We start from the raw sequence: 13,310 nt of genomic DNA on the forward strand, positions 1-13,310 counted from the left end.
TTCAGATTAAGACAACTTTATTTATCCCAGAAGGGCAATTAAGTTTCACAAACTGCCCAGTTCACATATGACTATAATGACCGTAATCACATGACTATCATGACTATCACATATGACTATAATGTGTTGCACTGCCACTGATGATGTTGAAGCTTTATTTCTAAAATCTTTTTAAAAAGAGTTATATCTAGCCTTCCCTTGTGCCAATAAGTAAAGAATTCACTTTGTGTGTAATTGCTAAATACATCTGTGAGAAGCAGTGCTGTTATAGCAGACATATCTGCAGCTTTGTGTGACCTGATAGTAACACCCATTTGCTAGTAGACATGATTTGTCATTCTCATATTTCAGATACTGAAGGAGGCCAAAGACTACAGTTCCATCCCAAAAGAGGACCATGGTAATAAAATGGTAATAAAATGAGTCTTATCAGGGTCTAGGATGCCACAGCTTTGATCCAGAAGGCCAGATGATCCACATTAGCTTGGTTTACATTCTGCTGTACCAGCCTTGACCACTCAAGAGCCACTGTAGACACAAATCAGCAGGAGGCATGACATGCATAAAAATGTATCATTGACTCCACTGCTGTGCAAGAGCGGTTGTTACACTTAAGTCATATGTACAAAATATGAATATTGTTCATTGTTAATATTATTCCAGTTAATCTATTTGGCATGAGCGTTTATTGCTTCCAAACAGTAACTTTTCTTTTTTTTTCTCTTGGCATGTAAGGATTCAATATATGGATTGTTACTAGTGGGTTGCTATTTTTGTGAGAAATTCTTTTGCTGTGTCTGTGTTACACTCTGTGTCTCTGCCAAAAGAATTTGAATTGCTAGCATTAAATGTCTCTCTAGATCCTAATAATAACATGGTGGTAATCGGGGCCTATCACCCCCTGTCTGCTAATCAAAGTGCACTAGATAAATTAGTAAATCTTATATCTGTGTATGAGGCTTCTGAAGTTTTGTTCATGGGTGACCTTAACCTTGACTGGTTATCTTCTATCTCTGAAGGGCTAAAAAATCTTGTTCAGCCAAAATCTTAGAAAAGCTCATCAATAATCAAATGTGTTGCTTTCTATCTGAGCCCTGCATTTTAAACCCCCATCAGTCTGTTTCAGACCTGGACACAGCACTTTGACAGCAGCATGTAAGGTAGTAAATGATATAATTAGTTCTCTGGATAAAGAGTGTTGTATTTCCCTGTTAATTGATTTGTCTAAAGCAGTTGACACAGTGGATCATACTCTTCTTTTGGATAGACTTAGATCAGTTGGTTTTGACACAAATGTATGTAACTGGTTTCAAAGTTATCTTACTGGCAGAACTCAAGCAATAGTTGTAGATGGTCATCAATCTAGTTCCCTTGAAGTTACAAAAGGGGTACCAGAGGGCTCAATACAGGATCCTATCATGTTTACATTGTACATAATGACTTGGACTCATTGGTTAGTAACAGCTCTAATAATTATTATGCTGACGACAGTAATTTACTTGTACCTCTATTGACAAAGCTTTGTCTAATTTAAAGTCTGATTTTTTGGCTATTCAAAAGGCCCTGGTTAAGCTTAAGCTTTTATTAAATCCAAATAAGACTAATTACATGCTCTTCACCAGATCCCGAATGAAAAATCCTCTAAGTTTTAATATTAGTACAATATCTGGGGCTCAAATTAAAGGAGTCCCATTTTATAAGTACCTGGGTATCTGGTTAGATGAAAAATTAAAACTCATGTTGAGAAACAGATTAAAAAGCTTAAGTTTAATTTAGGTTTCTTTTTTTTTTTTAGAAATAAGCAGTGCCTCTCGTTTAGCAGTAGGTTGCAGATTGTACAGGCAACATTTTTATCAGTGCTTGACTATGCAGATGTAATTTACATGTATGCTGCTGCCCATACCCTCAAACCTCTTGATGCTGTGTATCACGGTTCTCTTAGATTTATTACAGGTGACTGTTTTAGAACCCTTCATTTTATCCTCTATGAGAAGGTAGGGTGGACATCACATACCACTCGAAGGGAACAACACTGTCTTTAGTTAATTTATAAAGTCATCCTAAATAAGCTTCCGTTTTATTTATTGTCACTTTTAAGACCTAGAAATATGGGATACCATACTCGCTCACAAGAATACATTACCTTGGATATCCCATATATGAATACAGAACTGGGAAAAACTGCATTCACGTATTATGCTCCTCATAGGTGGAATAAACTTCAGGACTCCCTTAAATTAGACACATTTTTCTCCCAAGAACAGTTTAAGATTCTGTTGAACGATGTTTTACATAATGAATGCTCCTGTTTTTCTTAATGTGACTGTTTTATCCATGTGTAATGTACTTATTTTTCAGTCTTTTTCTTTGTGTTTTTTTGTGTTTTGTGTTTGTCATTTGTCTTGTGTTTGTGTTGTATTTATGTTTTGTATATGGTTGTTGATTTTATACTTTTTACACTTATTGTTATTGTTATTGCTTTTTTTGGGTTGTGTATTTGCAGGGTAGCATTGTAAATAAGAGCTTAGCAGTTGGTTTCCCTGGTTAAATAAAGGCTATCTATCTATGTCTTCATTCTTGATTTGCCTTCAGCTTGAACAGCTAACAACTAGCTGCAAGCTAAATGCACAACACATTAAATGTTCACCTAATATCTAACAGTTAAAGCATCCTCAAGTACAATTAAACCCACCTGAGTTTAATGTACATTTTCAGGACCTGCAGAGGGATGAACCAGGATGAACACAACGGACCATCTGCCCTCTGATTGGATAGATTGACTGTATGTTTGACCAATTGGATTCAGACGTAAAAACAGGGTCAAAATTCATGCTTGTAACTTGCAGCTTGTAGCCTGTAACTTCAGTGTAATACACAGGCACGAAATTTGTGTGTCGGTCTCTCATGTAACTTCACTGTCACACACAAAGATAGGAAATTTGTGTGCCTGTCTCTCAGACTTTGTGAAACCTCACTGTTGAAAATATTCCTGTGCAAATTTTAATTACACATGCACAAAATATTTCTACAGTAAACATACTTCCAAAAAGTATTTTTACACATGTGTAAATTATATCTGTGTGCACAAAACTTTTTCATACATGCACAAAATATTTCTACAGCTGTAAAACGTTATTATGTTATTACAGTCACAAACCACTTCACAAGCTCAGAATATTGATGACCCTTATTTGATTCCATAATCAAAGAGGTGCTGGAGCAGCACTGGAAACAATCCATGCGATCTATTCTTCTGAAATGTCAAGTGTGCTGGAGGTGTTGCACTTTACAATGCACCACTGTGTTGACAGGATTAGAGACTGGTCTCTGCTTCTGGGCAATTCATCAGTCATAAAACTTTGTTTTTTACAATGGTATTCAAATGGCTTGTTTGCACCTAAAGTTGCATTTTTCTTCCTTACCTTCTTTCATTCTTCCATACTTCCTTGTTTGCTTACTACTTAATCACTAGAATTTTTTCAATATATTTCAGGGAATTCTATTGAATATAGGATATTGTTTGAACATTTTTGCCGTATTTTATATCTAAATTTGTTGGAGGTCAATAAACACTAGAAACATACAGTCCAGTAACACATCGATTATGCTCTATATTACCATAAAGCCAATAGCTACTCACCACGCTGACTTTGAAGGCATAGAGCAGATCAAAGGGCAATGCGGCCACCAGGTCGATGATGAACCATGTGGTCAGATAGTGGATGCAAATCTGCCGAGCATCAAAGATCACCTGGCCCGACTTGCTGACGTAACTGGTGCGAAAATTAAAAACAATGTCTGAAAAAAAAGGACAGAAGTTTGTTTATTGTAACTGCTGGTTAATGTAATGTCTCAAGTTGTCATATTTATACTTGACTTAAAATTACAGTACAGATATGTTGCCACTTTGACATTTAAGAATTTTTTTCTGTTGAGTTCAGTATCAAAAAATCTTTAGTACATCTACTGTGATTCAACAATAAAAGATGAAAAAGTCCAACCTATGATGAACAGTATCTCCACTGCGATATCACTGACAGTTGTGCTGCGGGTCAGGTCGTCATCATCACCGATGAAACACACATTATAGGGCACAGTCACAGCAACGTAGAAAGTGGCCAGCAGAATCAGCCAATCCCAACCAGCCTTGAATGTGCTGTAATGAAGTAAGATGAATTTGGACTTCTTGGCATCTGCTACTTTGTACTCTGGCAAAGCAGGCGGATCTCCGAACACATTCTGGACAGGACAGAAAATATAACAGAAGTGTTACAGTAGCAACAATATGTTACAGCATATCCACTTGTTTTGTTTTCAAATGTTCACATTTTTTTTCATAAATTTGAAACCATAGAAGCATTGAGTTGGACAACTTTTACTGAATGGGTTACTTTCACTTCTGCTGGTCACACACACATCAGCACATTTATGTTCAGGAGTATGTAAAGCTGCACTAAACCCTACTTTTATATTAACAAATGATGGCATGACTAAATAATGTGATAGAGGTCACTCATAGTCACAAAACCCAATAGACAATATTACCCAGTCTGAAGTTCCCCTTAGCTGTTTTAGCATCTTTCCTCCCTTGTTTTGGTTTAACAGCCAGCTCAACTTAGCTGTGTTTTTAAAACATTGTTTTTATCTTAGACATTTTGAATGTATTGTAATCTGTCTTTTTACTCTGTTCCCAAAGGTCGGTAGATGTGGTAGAGTAGTCAATAAATCCACTGGGATCCGTTGATGCTACCATACTACTTACTACTACTATATTTAAAGTAGCTGTGGTAAAGAGTGTGAGCTAATAACACCTTGTTTATTGGAGAGTTTTGTTTAGTTAACAGCCCCTCTCCGCCTGGACACAATATTCCCCCTCAGCTTCCTGCACTCTGATTTTGTCCACTGAGCTCCAATAACAGCATTAATCTTCTCCCTTCCAGTGTAGCAGTCCACCCCCACCCACTTTTGAATGAACCGTCATCATGTTGCTTCCTGCCCTGCTGTTTGAAGTGTCTGATAATACCTTGTTGAGCTTAATCTTGCTCTTCTCTCTGCTGTGGAGGTGACCAGAGATGTGGTAGAGCACTGTGCTGCTCCGCAGACGCGCTGAGCTGAATGGAGAGCCTGTTTTCACCCTGCCGCGCCGCCGCTCTGTAAACAAACACACACACACAAACACACACACACACACACACACACACACACACACACACACACACACACACACACACACACCATCATCATCATCATCATCATCATCATCATCATCATCATCATCATCACACAAATGTCAGTACACATCCTCTCCTACAATACTTTACCCCCCAAGGTTAACTCCTGATGACTGAATCAGTCATTATGCCTGATGAAATACATAATATTCTGTCCTGAATAGGAAAACATGAATATGCAACAGCAAGAATGTGTAATTTCTGAGCAATTGCACAATTTGTGAGTGAAATTTAAAAAACAACTTGTGTATTTACTGTCATTTTTCTTTTGTAAATGTCAAAGAACATTTGCTACCTGCTTTTGATTCACATTATTCAGCCATAAATATTGGCTGATGATGGCTTATTGTGTAAACACTATCTCCAGCATAACAGAGCAATTTTCAGCTTTGATAAGTCACTACTGGGGCAGAGAGGCAGTTAAATATGGTATGGTAGATTTGTTATGGTACATTGCTACTGGGATGGTGCTTGCAAACATGCTTGTGTGTATCCCTTCCAAGTGTATTGTATTAGTAGATAAAGTAGATGTGTGAGAGTGATGTGTTCAGAGCAAAGACTTGGGTAATAGGAGAAAGCACATTATAGCTACTGGTTTTTGAGCCCCATTCTCACTGCTGTGAACCCACAGGAAAGGGCTAAGGCCAGCTTGGCTCGAGGGCGGATAACGGCAATAACAAAGCTGGAGAATAGAAGTGATAACTGCTTTTGAGTGTCCTTTGGAAAGAGTGTGTGTGCTTTCTCTGGAGTGCGAGTGTGTGTATACAGACCCCAGACGAGGCGAACAGACAGGGCCCATCCATAACGCGGTGCAGCCTTGGGGGACGCGACACGGCAGGAGCACAGAGACAGAGACATGCTTATTTTTAGATCTAATGAATTTCCCTTCGCTTTTATAACCATTCTTGTGGGGGTAGAGGGGGAGAATAGGTGGGGAGGAACGCCAGGGATGGGTGTGCATGTGTATGACGGAGGAGGGCGAAAGCATGTAGGGCAGAGAGGGGAGGAGGGAATGGATAGATACTGTAAAAGCAGCTGCGATAGATGAGAAATAGAGGTGATGGAGAAAGAGGGAGGTGAGAAGAGGACAACAGAAAGCCAGCTCAAAGCAGACTGTGAGATTTTACTGAGGGTGAAAATTCATGTCTGAGAAGGAGAGAACAGTGACGTTGGGGAGAGGAGAGCAGGTTGTAGAGTGAGGGAACTGTTGACGCCAGAGACTGGGTTTCCCTCTTTTGCACACCAGTGCACTCTAGTCAGTGAGGAGGAAAGAGACCTAAATGGGTCACATCCAGAGTGTCCGTCCGTCCTTGAAAGGCCTCCTCAGCAAGGGTGGAAACACCCTATTGATGTCATAGTGTCTGCATATCTACTGGTTGTTCATGAATCTGTATGTGTTGGTTGAAGCTCAATGAGGGCCTCTGCCTAACTCATGTACATTATAATCAACACAATGTCTCCAATAGCGAAGTAGCGAGATGGACAGGACTACTTGTGGCGCTCTTTCAGCTGTGGTAGATATTCTTTTGTCCATTGCTTCCAGAATATGTCCGCTATATACTGGATTTGATTCCACCTCCTGCATGCATATACATCCTGCCCATTGAATCAACCTGGTGGTAGAGACGGCTTGGTCTTGAGGAGCAAGAGGTGGTTGGACGTAGGCACTTCCAGATCATTTGGATCGCTGGACGCCTTGGTTATAGGCTGGCTGTTGATGATGGCCTCTGCCTCACATAGCAGGGTGTGTAGGCCCTCCTCGTCGAGTGTCTGTAGCTTAAGGGTGGCACTCAGGATCTTCCTTACAAAACTGATCAACCTCTCCCAGACTCCTCCATGGAGGGAGCCTGTGGGAGGATTAAACATCCACTGGATGCCACTCTAATGTAAAGTGTTTTTGATCTTGCGGCTATTCCACTTTTCAATTGCTCGCTTCAGCTCATGCTCGGCTCCAATGAAGTTTGTTCCATTGTCTGAGTGGACAGTTTTCACCTGGCCTCTCCTAAATCTGAAGCGACGAAGAGCACACATTAAGGAGTATGTATCCAATGAAGACACTACCTCTAAGTGTATTGCATGGACTGCCAGGCATGTAAAAATGATACCGTACCTTCTCACTGTACTTCTTCCACATTTTACTTCAAATGGCCCAAAGTAGTCCACTCTAGTGTTGTTAAACAGAGGCTCGTCTGGCAGGATTCTGTCTTGAGGCAGTTCGGCCATCTGTTGTTGCCCTGCAACTCCATGTGAACGTCAACAAACCTGGCACTTGGATAGGATTCCTAGCCAAGTGTTCTCCTGTCTTCTGCACACTCTCACAGGGTGAAGCTGGCACAGCTCGGAGATAAGGTAGCACCAAACAAGTGCACCACCATCTTGTACTCCTCCATCTCCTGATTGATGTTGCCTGATGGCCACCAGAGGAACCGTAGAGGGTCGAAATCTTCATCCAGCACCCTCACCTGGTGGAACACCACTTCCACATCAGCCATGACTGCCATCTGCTCTTGCCTGAATCTGGTGATAACACCAAGGACAGTACTGGTGAGATTCTGCTTGCTCGTACTAAGGGAAGTCACTCTTGAACTGCTGACTCCAGTGTTCATCCAGTCTGGCAACTGATATATAGTTGGCTGAAACCTCTATTAGCCCACTTGCTGTACTGTGACCAGTGTCTTCCCAGAGAGGTCCATTGATGATCCAGCCAAGCCGTGTTCTTACAGTATATGGACTGTCATCTACAATGGTCAATAGGCTTGGGTGCATTAGCCCCAATAAACAGTGCTATCTTTGCATCTATTTTCAGGAGTAACACCTGGTGAAAGTAAGGCCACTTATCGACATCCCCTTGTAAAGGACTGTTACCATTAGTTGCCGGAATGGTCTTCTGGGAGTATGTATCTGTGAGCCCCAGAAAATTGTTGCAGTCAAAACTGTTCACTTCTAAGCCAGACACCATGTGACTGCTAACAATATTTTTCTCCCCCATGGTCTTTAGCAAGATGTGTGTCTTTCTCCACCCTGACAGAAGAGGCGGGGTTTGGAAAATGCACAGGCTGCCATCACTTTCTGACTTAGACTTGGGACTCACTGCTTGGTTACTGGAGCTTGGCAATGGTAGCACGCATGTTAGCTGCATTGTCCAACTCTTCCATGTACTCCACGTCAGTCATAACATTACAATCCTCTGAGACAGAGGCCGGATGAACTTGAGCTTCTCTGTCATCAGACTTGTCATCAGACTTGATGTTGGGCCAGTTCAGGGCCTTGTTGATATATGCCACTGAAATCTTGTAGGCATTTCCGAAATGTTCTTCCAGATGTCTCTTGGCTTCACAATAGCCACGCTTGGGTTCCATATGGAGACAGCTCTTATCAGCTTATCAGCCAGAGTATTTATTCTACAGTTTATAGTATCTTCTTACAGGAGTGTTCAAAGCTAAGTTCTCTTAATCAGCAAACTGTACTACGGTAAGAAAACCATGTTGCTCTGTCTTTACTTTACTGTCACTGTTTTAACAGAAAGCTTAAATAATGTTGCCTTTTACAAAATATCATCAACATGAATTAAATCAAATGATTATTAGCTGACCTTTAACAATTTATTCAATGAAATCACTTACCAATCTCAATTAACATAAAATGTTTAACAAAATACATACTGCACTTATTTACCAAACCAAACATACATAAAATTTTGGCTCCCACACTGTATTTAACCACTTAAACGATTTTATTTTTGGACGTTAATTGTTCAGTTTTTTCTACATGCCTTGTAACATTGGTGCAAATGAAGTTTCATTTATTTACTTACTAAATCTTCTGCAGTGGCTTAAATACACAAAAACATGCATGCATCGAAATGCAAATATTTGGTGAGACTTACTGGGCATATTCTCATTCATATTTAAACGAACTTGTCAAAGCTGAACCCATTATAGCGAGGCGTTCATCGCTGTCTAAAGGCATGCTGCATCAGTTTTTTTACCTTTTCTATGAAAATCATTTCATTAAGTGAGCAAAAAAAAACAACTTTGTTTTCTGCTTCTGCTTCCTGTGCCCCTTATTTACAGTAATGAGAGTAATTAGGAAAATCTAGGGGAGGTAGGCCTGAGATGAGAAAGGTTTGCTGACTTTACACACATACACACACACTTTATTAAACACTATACACATTACTTACAATAATGAATATAATTAAAATACTGAAAGGGAAAATTGAAGTGTAGTTCTAACAAGGATATCAGAGACTCCGGTTTTTTGCTTTTTTTTGTTTTGTTTTGGGGTTTTTTTGTTTTGTTTTGTTACAAATTCTATATCTGAAAGTATATTACAGCCAAAGCTGCACCTTTAAACCTATTCATTAGACTAAAATGAGATTTCATAAGGTGCAAGGGGTGTGCTTGTCTGTTATTTTTGTCAATTTTCCGTTCAATCTACTGTACTTAAGAAAAAAAGAACTACAAATCTATTCAACTGAGTACAGATATCAGCTCCCTACAGGACTGTTTAGATGTAAAGAGAACTTAAAGGAAGAATGAAGAGATGGCACGGTCATCTATAGTGATCTTGACGGAATAAAAATTAAACTCACCTTCAACATGTGGCAATCATATAGATTTTATGTTACCATGTTAACTTGAGGATGGGTTTTGTCTACAAAATCAAGCACCACATTTTTAACAATTGGACCAGAGGATAGATGACACATCCTTGCTGCCTTGTGGTAGTGAATCTTACGTCCTTAGAATGACCAACATTCACCTGCTAATAAATATTTGGGAGCTTTTTTATAATGCATTTCTCTCTCTTATCTGTGAATCATTAGAATCCACTCAACAACAGTAAAACGCAACTCCATACATACATCCAAATACTGACCTTCCTTCTTGTCCTCTTGGATGGCTTTGGCTTTAGTGTCGGTGATGTCCTTAAATGAAGCCAGAAAGAGCACCACGTCTCCCTTCTCATTTTTAATTGGTACAATGTCCAGCAGGCACCAGAACAGCACCACTAAAAAGGAAAAAACACTCTTGTTAACACTATTATACACTATCTCTGATTATATTCAGAATGGATTTACAGTGTGTGTGTGTGTGTGTGTGTGTGTGTGTGGAGCAACAGTCCCACAGACTCCCAGACTTATTAGTAAGCCTATCTACAGTTGGAAGTCCCTTGGGAGAAGCAGAGCCTTTAAATAGACCAAGCCACTGTTCCCCAGGCACTGCAAGAGATGAAGCCATCTCCGAGGTCCAATCTCTGCTAAATAGATTGTTTTTTAGAGGAACTCCGGGTCAGCATCTGTGTGTTTGTGTAGTTACTGTGCTTGGGCCCATTATTGTATCACTCTTATAGCTTGATTTATCAAACAAAAAAAAAATCATAGGACATAGATCTTTTTGGTTTACAAGTATATTGTACTTGTCACTCTGTAGGGAGGTGTGCCAATACTTTTTCTATACTCAATACATATAAAAATACTCTGCTCTGAATAATAGTCTTATATGTTTTTCAACAAAAAGTTTTAAAGAATTCTTTAAAAAACATTACACATTTTACCTCATTCAAAAATTTAATATCTACGAATATGTAAACACTGTTCATTTCAAAGGTTTTAGACACAAGAAACGTTCCCTTCAGCAGATGAAAATGAAAACAGCCTTCTTGTGCCAAACTCTGCACATAACATTATTCACAGTGAAGGTCAAACATCCAAGTAAAGTAGCAAGAAAAACACATTTTTTAGTGGAGGAAGAGTTTAAGGCTGCAAAAACAAATATTAACAATGGATCAAGTGACTATGGGTAATGTGACAGCGGTCAACTGGCAGTGATGAACCCACAGAGAATGATCAGAATTAGTAGTTTCCCTCAGCGCTACAGAGCGTTTCAGCGTCTTTCAGCTTATTGTTTTGGATTTATGGCCCACAGCTTTACATTTGGTTCTCTCTCACCGCACTCATGAACCTTGCCAACCACAGCAGGCAGCAAAAGCTAAGACAGTATGCTATCTGTACACTATCAAACAGCAGATAGACAAAGTTAATAATTACATGGTGAACAAGTTGGAACATTTAGTAACTAAAAAGCCAGATATTTCCCACAGGAGTTAGTTGGAGACCAAAAACATATGGAAACACAACTCCAAATGAATTCTAATGTTGCTCTCTGTCTGCTAGATGTGTGAATAGGCAACTTCTTGCTAACATAGCTCGCCCTATCAACTTTATAAGGCGATAATATGTCAATGTTGTGTTTACAGCTTGTTGTGCTACCCCCCTTTCTCTGGTGCCAACTTTAAATTTCATTAATGATCTTCATGAAATAAGGAATTATGTTGAGCATTAGTGCATCTCAGTATGTTTAGTCATTATGTTAATTAATCACATCAAATTCAGTCTAATCCACATCATGCTGTAGCAGCATGGCAGTGTTACTCATATGCTGTTTTGCTGATAGTTTTGTTAGATGTAGGGGTATTTTTTGCTTTGCTCTTAGATCATTTAAAACTCTTATTCCTTTTTGTGGGTTTCTTATTTTACTGGAGACTGAGTGTTATTTAAACCTCTCCTACAAACTTTCTTTTCCTCTCAAAATATTTTTTTGTCAAGATGAAAGACTTCAAAGTAGAGCATCATTCTTTTCCATTGACTGTACAGGGATGAATTTGCTGATTAAGAGGGTTTTCCCATGGAGTTCCCTCCCATCACTCCCACTCACTATCTTCCTTGCCTGGTGATGACTCAATCACAGTGTGTTCTTATCTGTCTGTGTGTGTATGTGTGTGAATATTTATTACAGTATTATTTACATTAAATTACAGTGGAAGAAAAAGTGTTCTTGATTGCGAACACGCAGCGTTCTCTTTTCTCAGGCTGACAGACGAAGGACAAACTGAGTCAATCAGCAACGTTTACTTTCAGGCTCTGCTGTGACAGACAGAAAGAGAGGGATGAGACAACACAAGAAGACTGAAGAGGGGAAAGTGGCAGCAAGACAAGCATGGGATACTGACAAACAAAATAACACAAACAGTACTACTGTATGTGGAAATGGTAAAACGAATGGCAGAAAAGAAAATGGCATTGCCAGGAAAGAGACAGAGGAAGATGAAGGGTAAAAAAAGGAAAGTGAAAGCAAAAGGGAAAAGGAGATGGAGGACAGAAAAGACAACAAAGCAAGAGACAGCGAGGTATAGACAGATGACATCTGTGATGGTATTAGCAAAGCTGTGTGTACACAAACTGTAGCCATCTGTTAAATCTGCTTTAGAAATCAATCACAGAAAAAAATATAGAAAAGTGGCACAACATATGACACATGCACATACCATAATACCTGTATGAGTTTTGATTGATTTTTAGAAAAGCATAAAGCATCGTAAAGGATCCTTACAAATAGCTGTTCAGGAGCTTTCACTTGTCTTATACAATCTTTAGTTTGCTAAAGGCCTCTGAATCTCTGCCCATCTCAGATTTATTGTTGAGCAATTCAGAAAAGTCTGGCATTGTTTCTCCAGTTAGAAACACAATTGTTCAATCAGAGTTTAACAGGATTAATATTAAGAATGGGGGCATCTTTTTCCCTTCTGCCTATATTGTCTGTGGAGATAGCAAGCTACCTAGCTATATTAATAAAGCAATAGCAACAGAAAAATAACAACAAGCATGGATGAGATTCATGCAGCTGCACAAGTTGTTGCAAGTCCACTTACAGAAATAACTCATAAATCAATATAATGGTGAGTGGCTCCTAGCAACCACATCTGAAGCTTTCTCGCATGAAAATGATGTCGGTGGGACAGATACGTCACCCTCCACTGAGTGCTCAGGGAAAATCAAGTCAAAATAACCTCCCAACAAGAAAGTGACTAAGATGAACTCAATGTCAGGCAGAATAAATTAAGTGAAACAAAATGGGAAGACGGTCTGATTATCAGGCAAGAAGTTTGCCTGGTTGTAAAGAAATTGTAGATGTTCAAAGTTCCATTTTTCAGAGCACTTTAAGAGTTTCACTTGTCCATGTTGACTCAAAAGCTAAGACTGAAAGGTCAAAAACATCAGAAAGGTCAAGAACGAAC

At 39.3% G+C, this 13,310-nt stretch overlaps 1 protein-coding gene across 1 annotated transcript in view; it reads right to left on the reverse strand.

The window, feature by feature from the left end:
- The window catches only part of kcnh8 (potassium voltage-gated channel, subfamily H (eag-related), member 8), a 46,548-nt gene that overhangs the window by 29,236 nt on the left and 4,002 nt on the right, over positions 1 to 13,310 (reverse strand). Inside the window, exons 3-6 of the mRNA XM_067612522.1 lie at positions 10,113 to 10,244; positions 5,024 to 5,151; positions 4,002 to 4,239; positions 3,641 to 3,798 (exon numbers count right to left, since the gene is read on the reverse strand). Coding sequence (XP_067468623.1) covers positions 3,641 to 3,798; positions 4,002 to 4,239; positions 5,024 to 5,151; positions 10,113 to 10,244 — 656 coding nt within the window. The remainder of the gene's footprint in view (positions 1 to 3,640; positions 3,799 to 4,001; positions 4,240 to 5,023; positions 5,152 to 10,112; positions 10,245 to 13,310) is intronic.

This window comes from Thunnus thynnus, chromosome 15, assembly GCF_963924715.1.
Source record: "Thunnus thynnus chromosome 15, fThuThy2.1, whole genome shotgun sequence".
In the NCBI taxonomy this organism is placed as follows: Eukaryota; Metazoa; Chordata; class Actinopteri; order Scombriformes; family Scombridae; genus Thunnus; species Thunnus thynnus.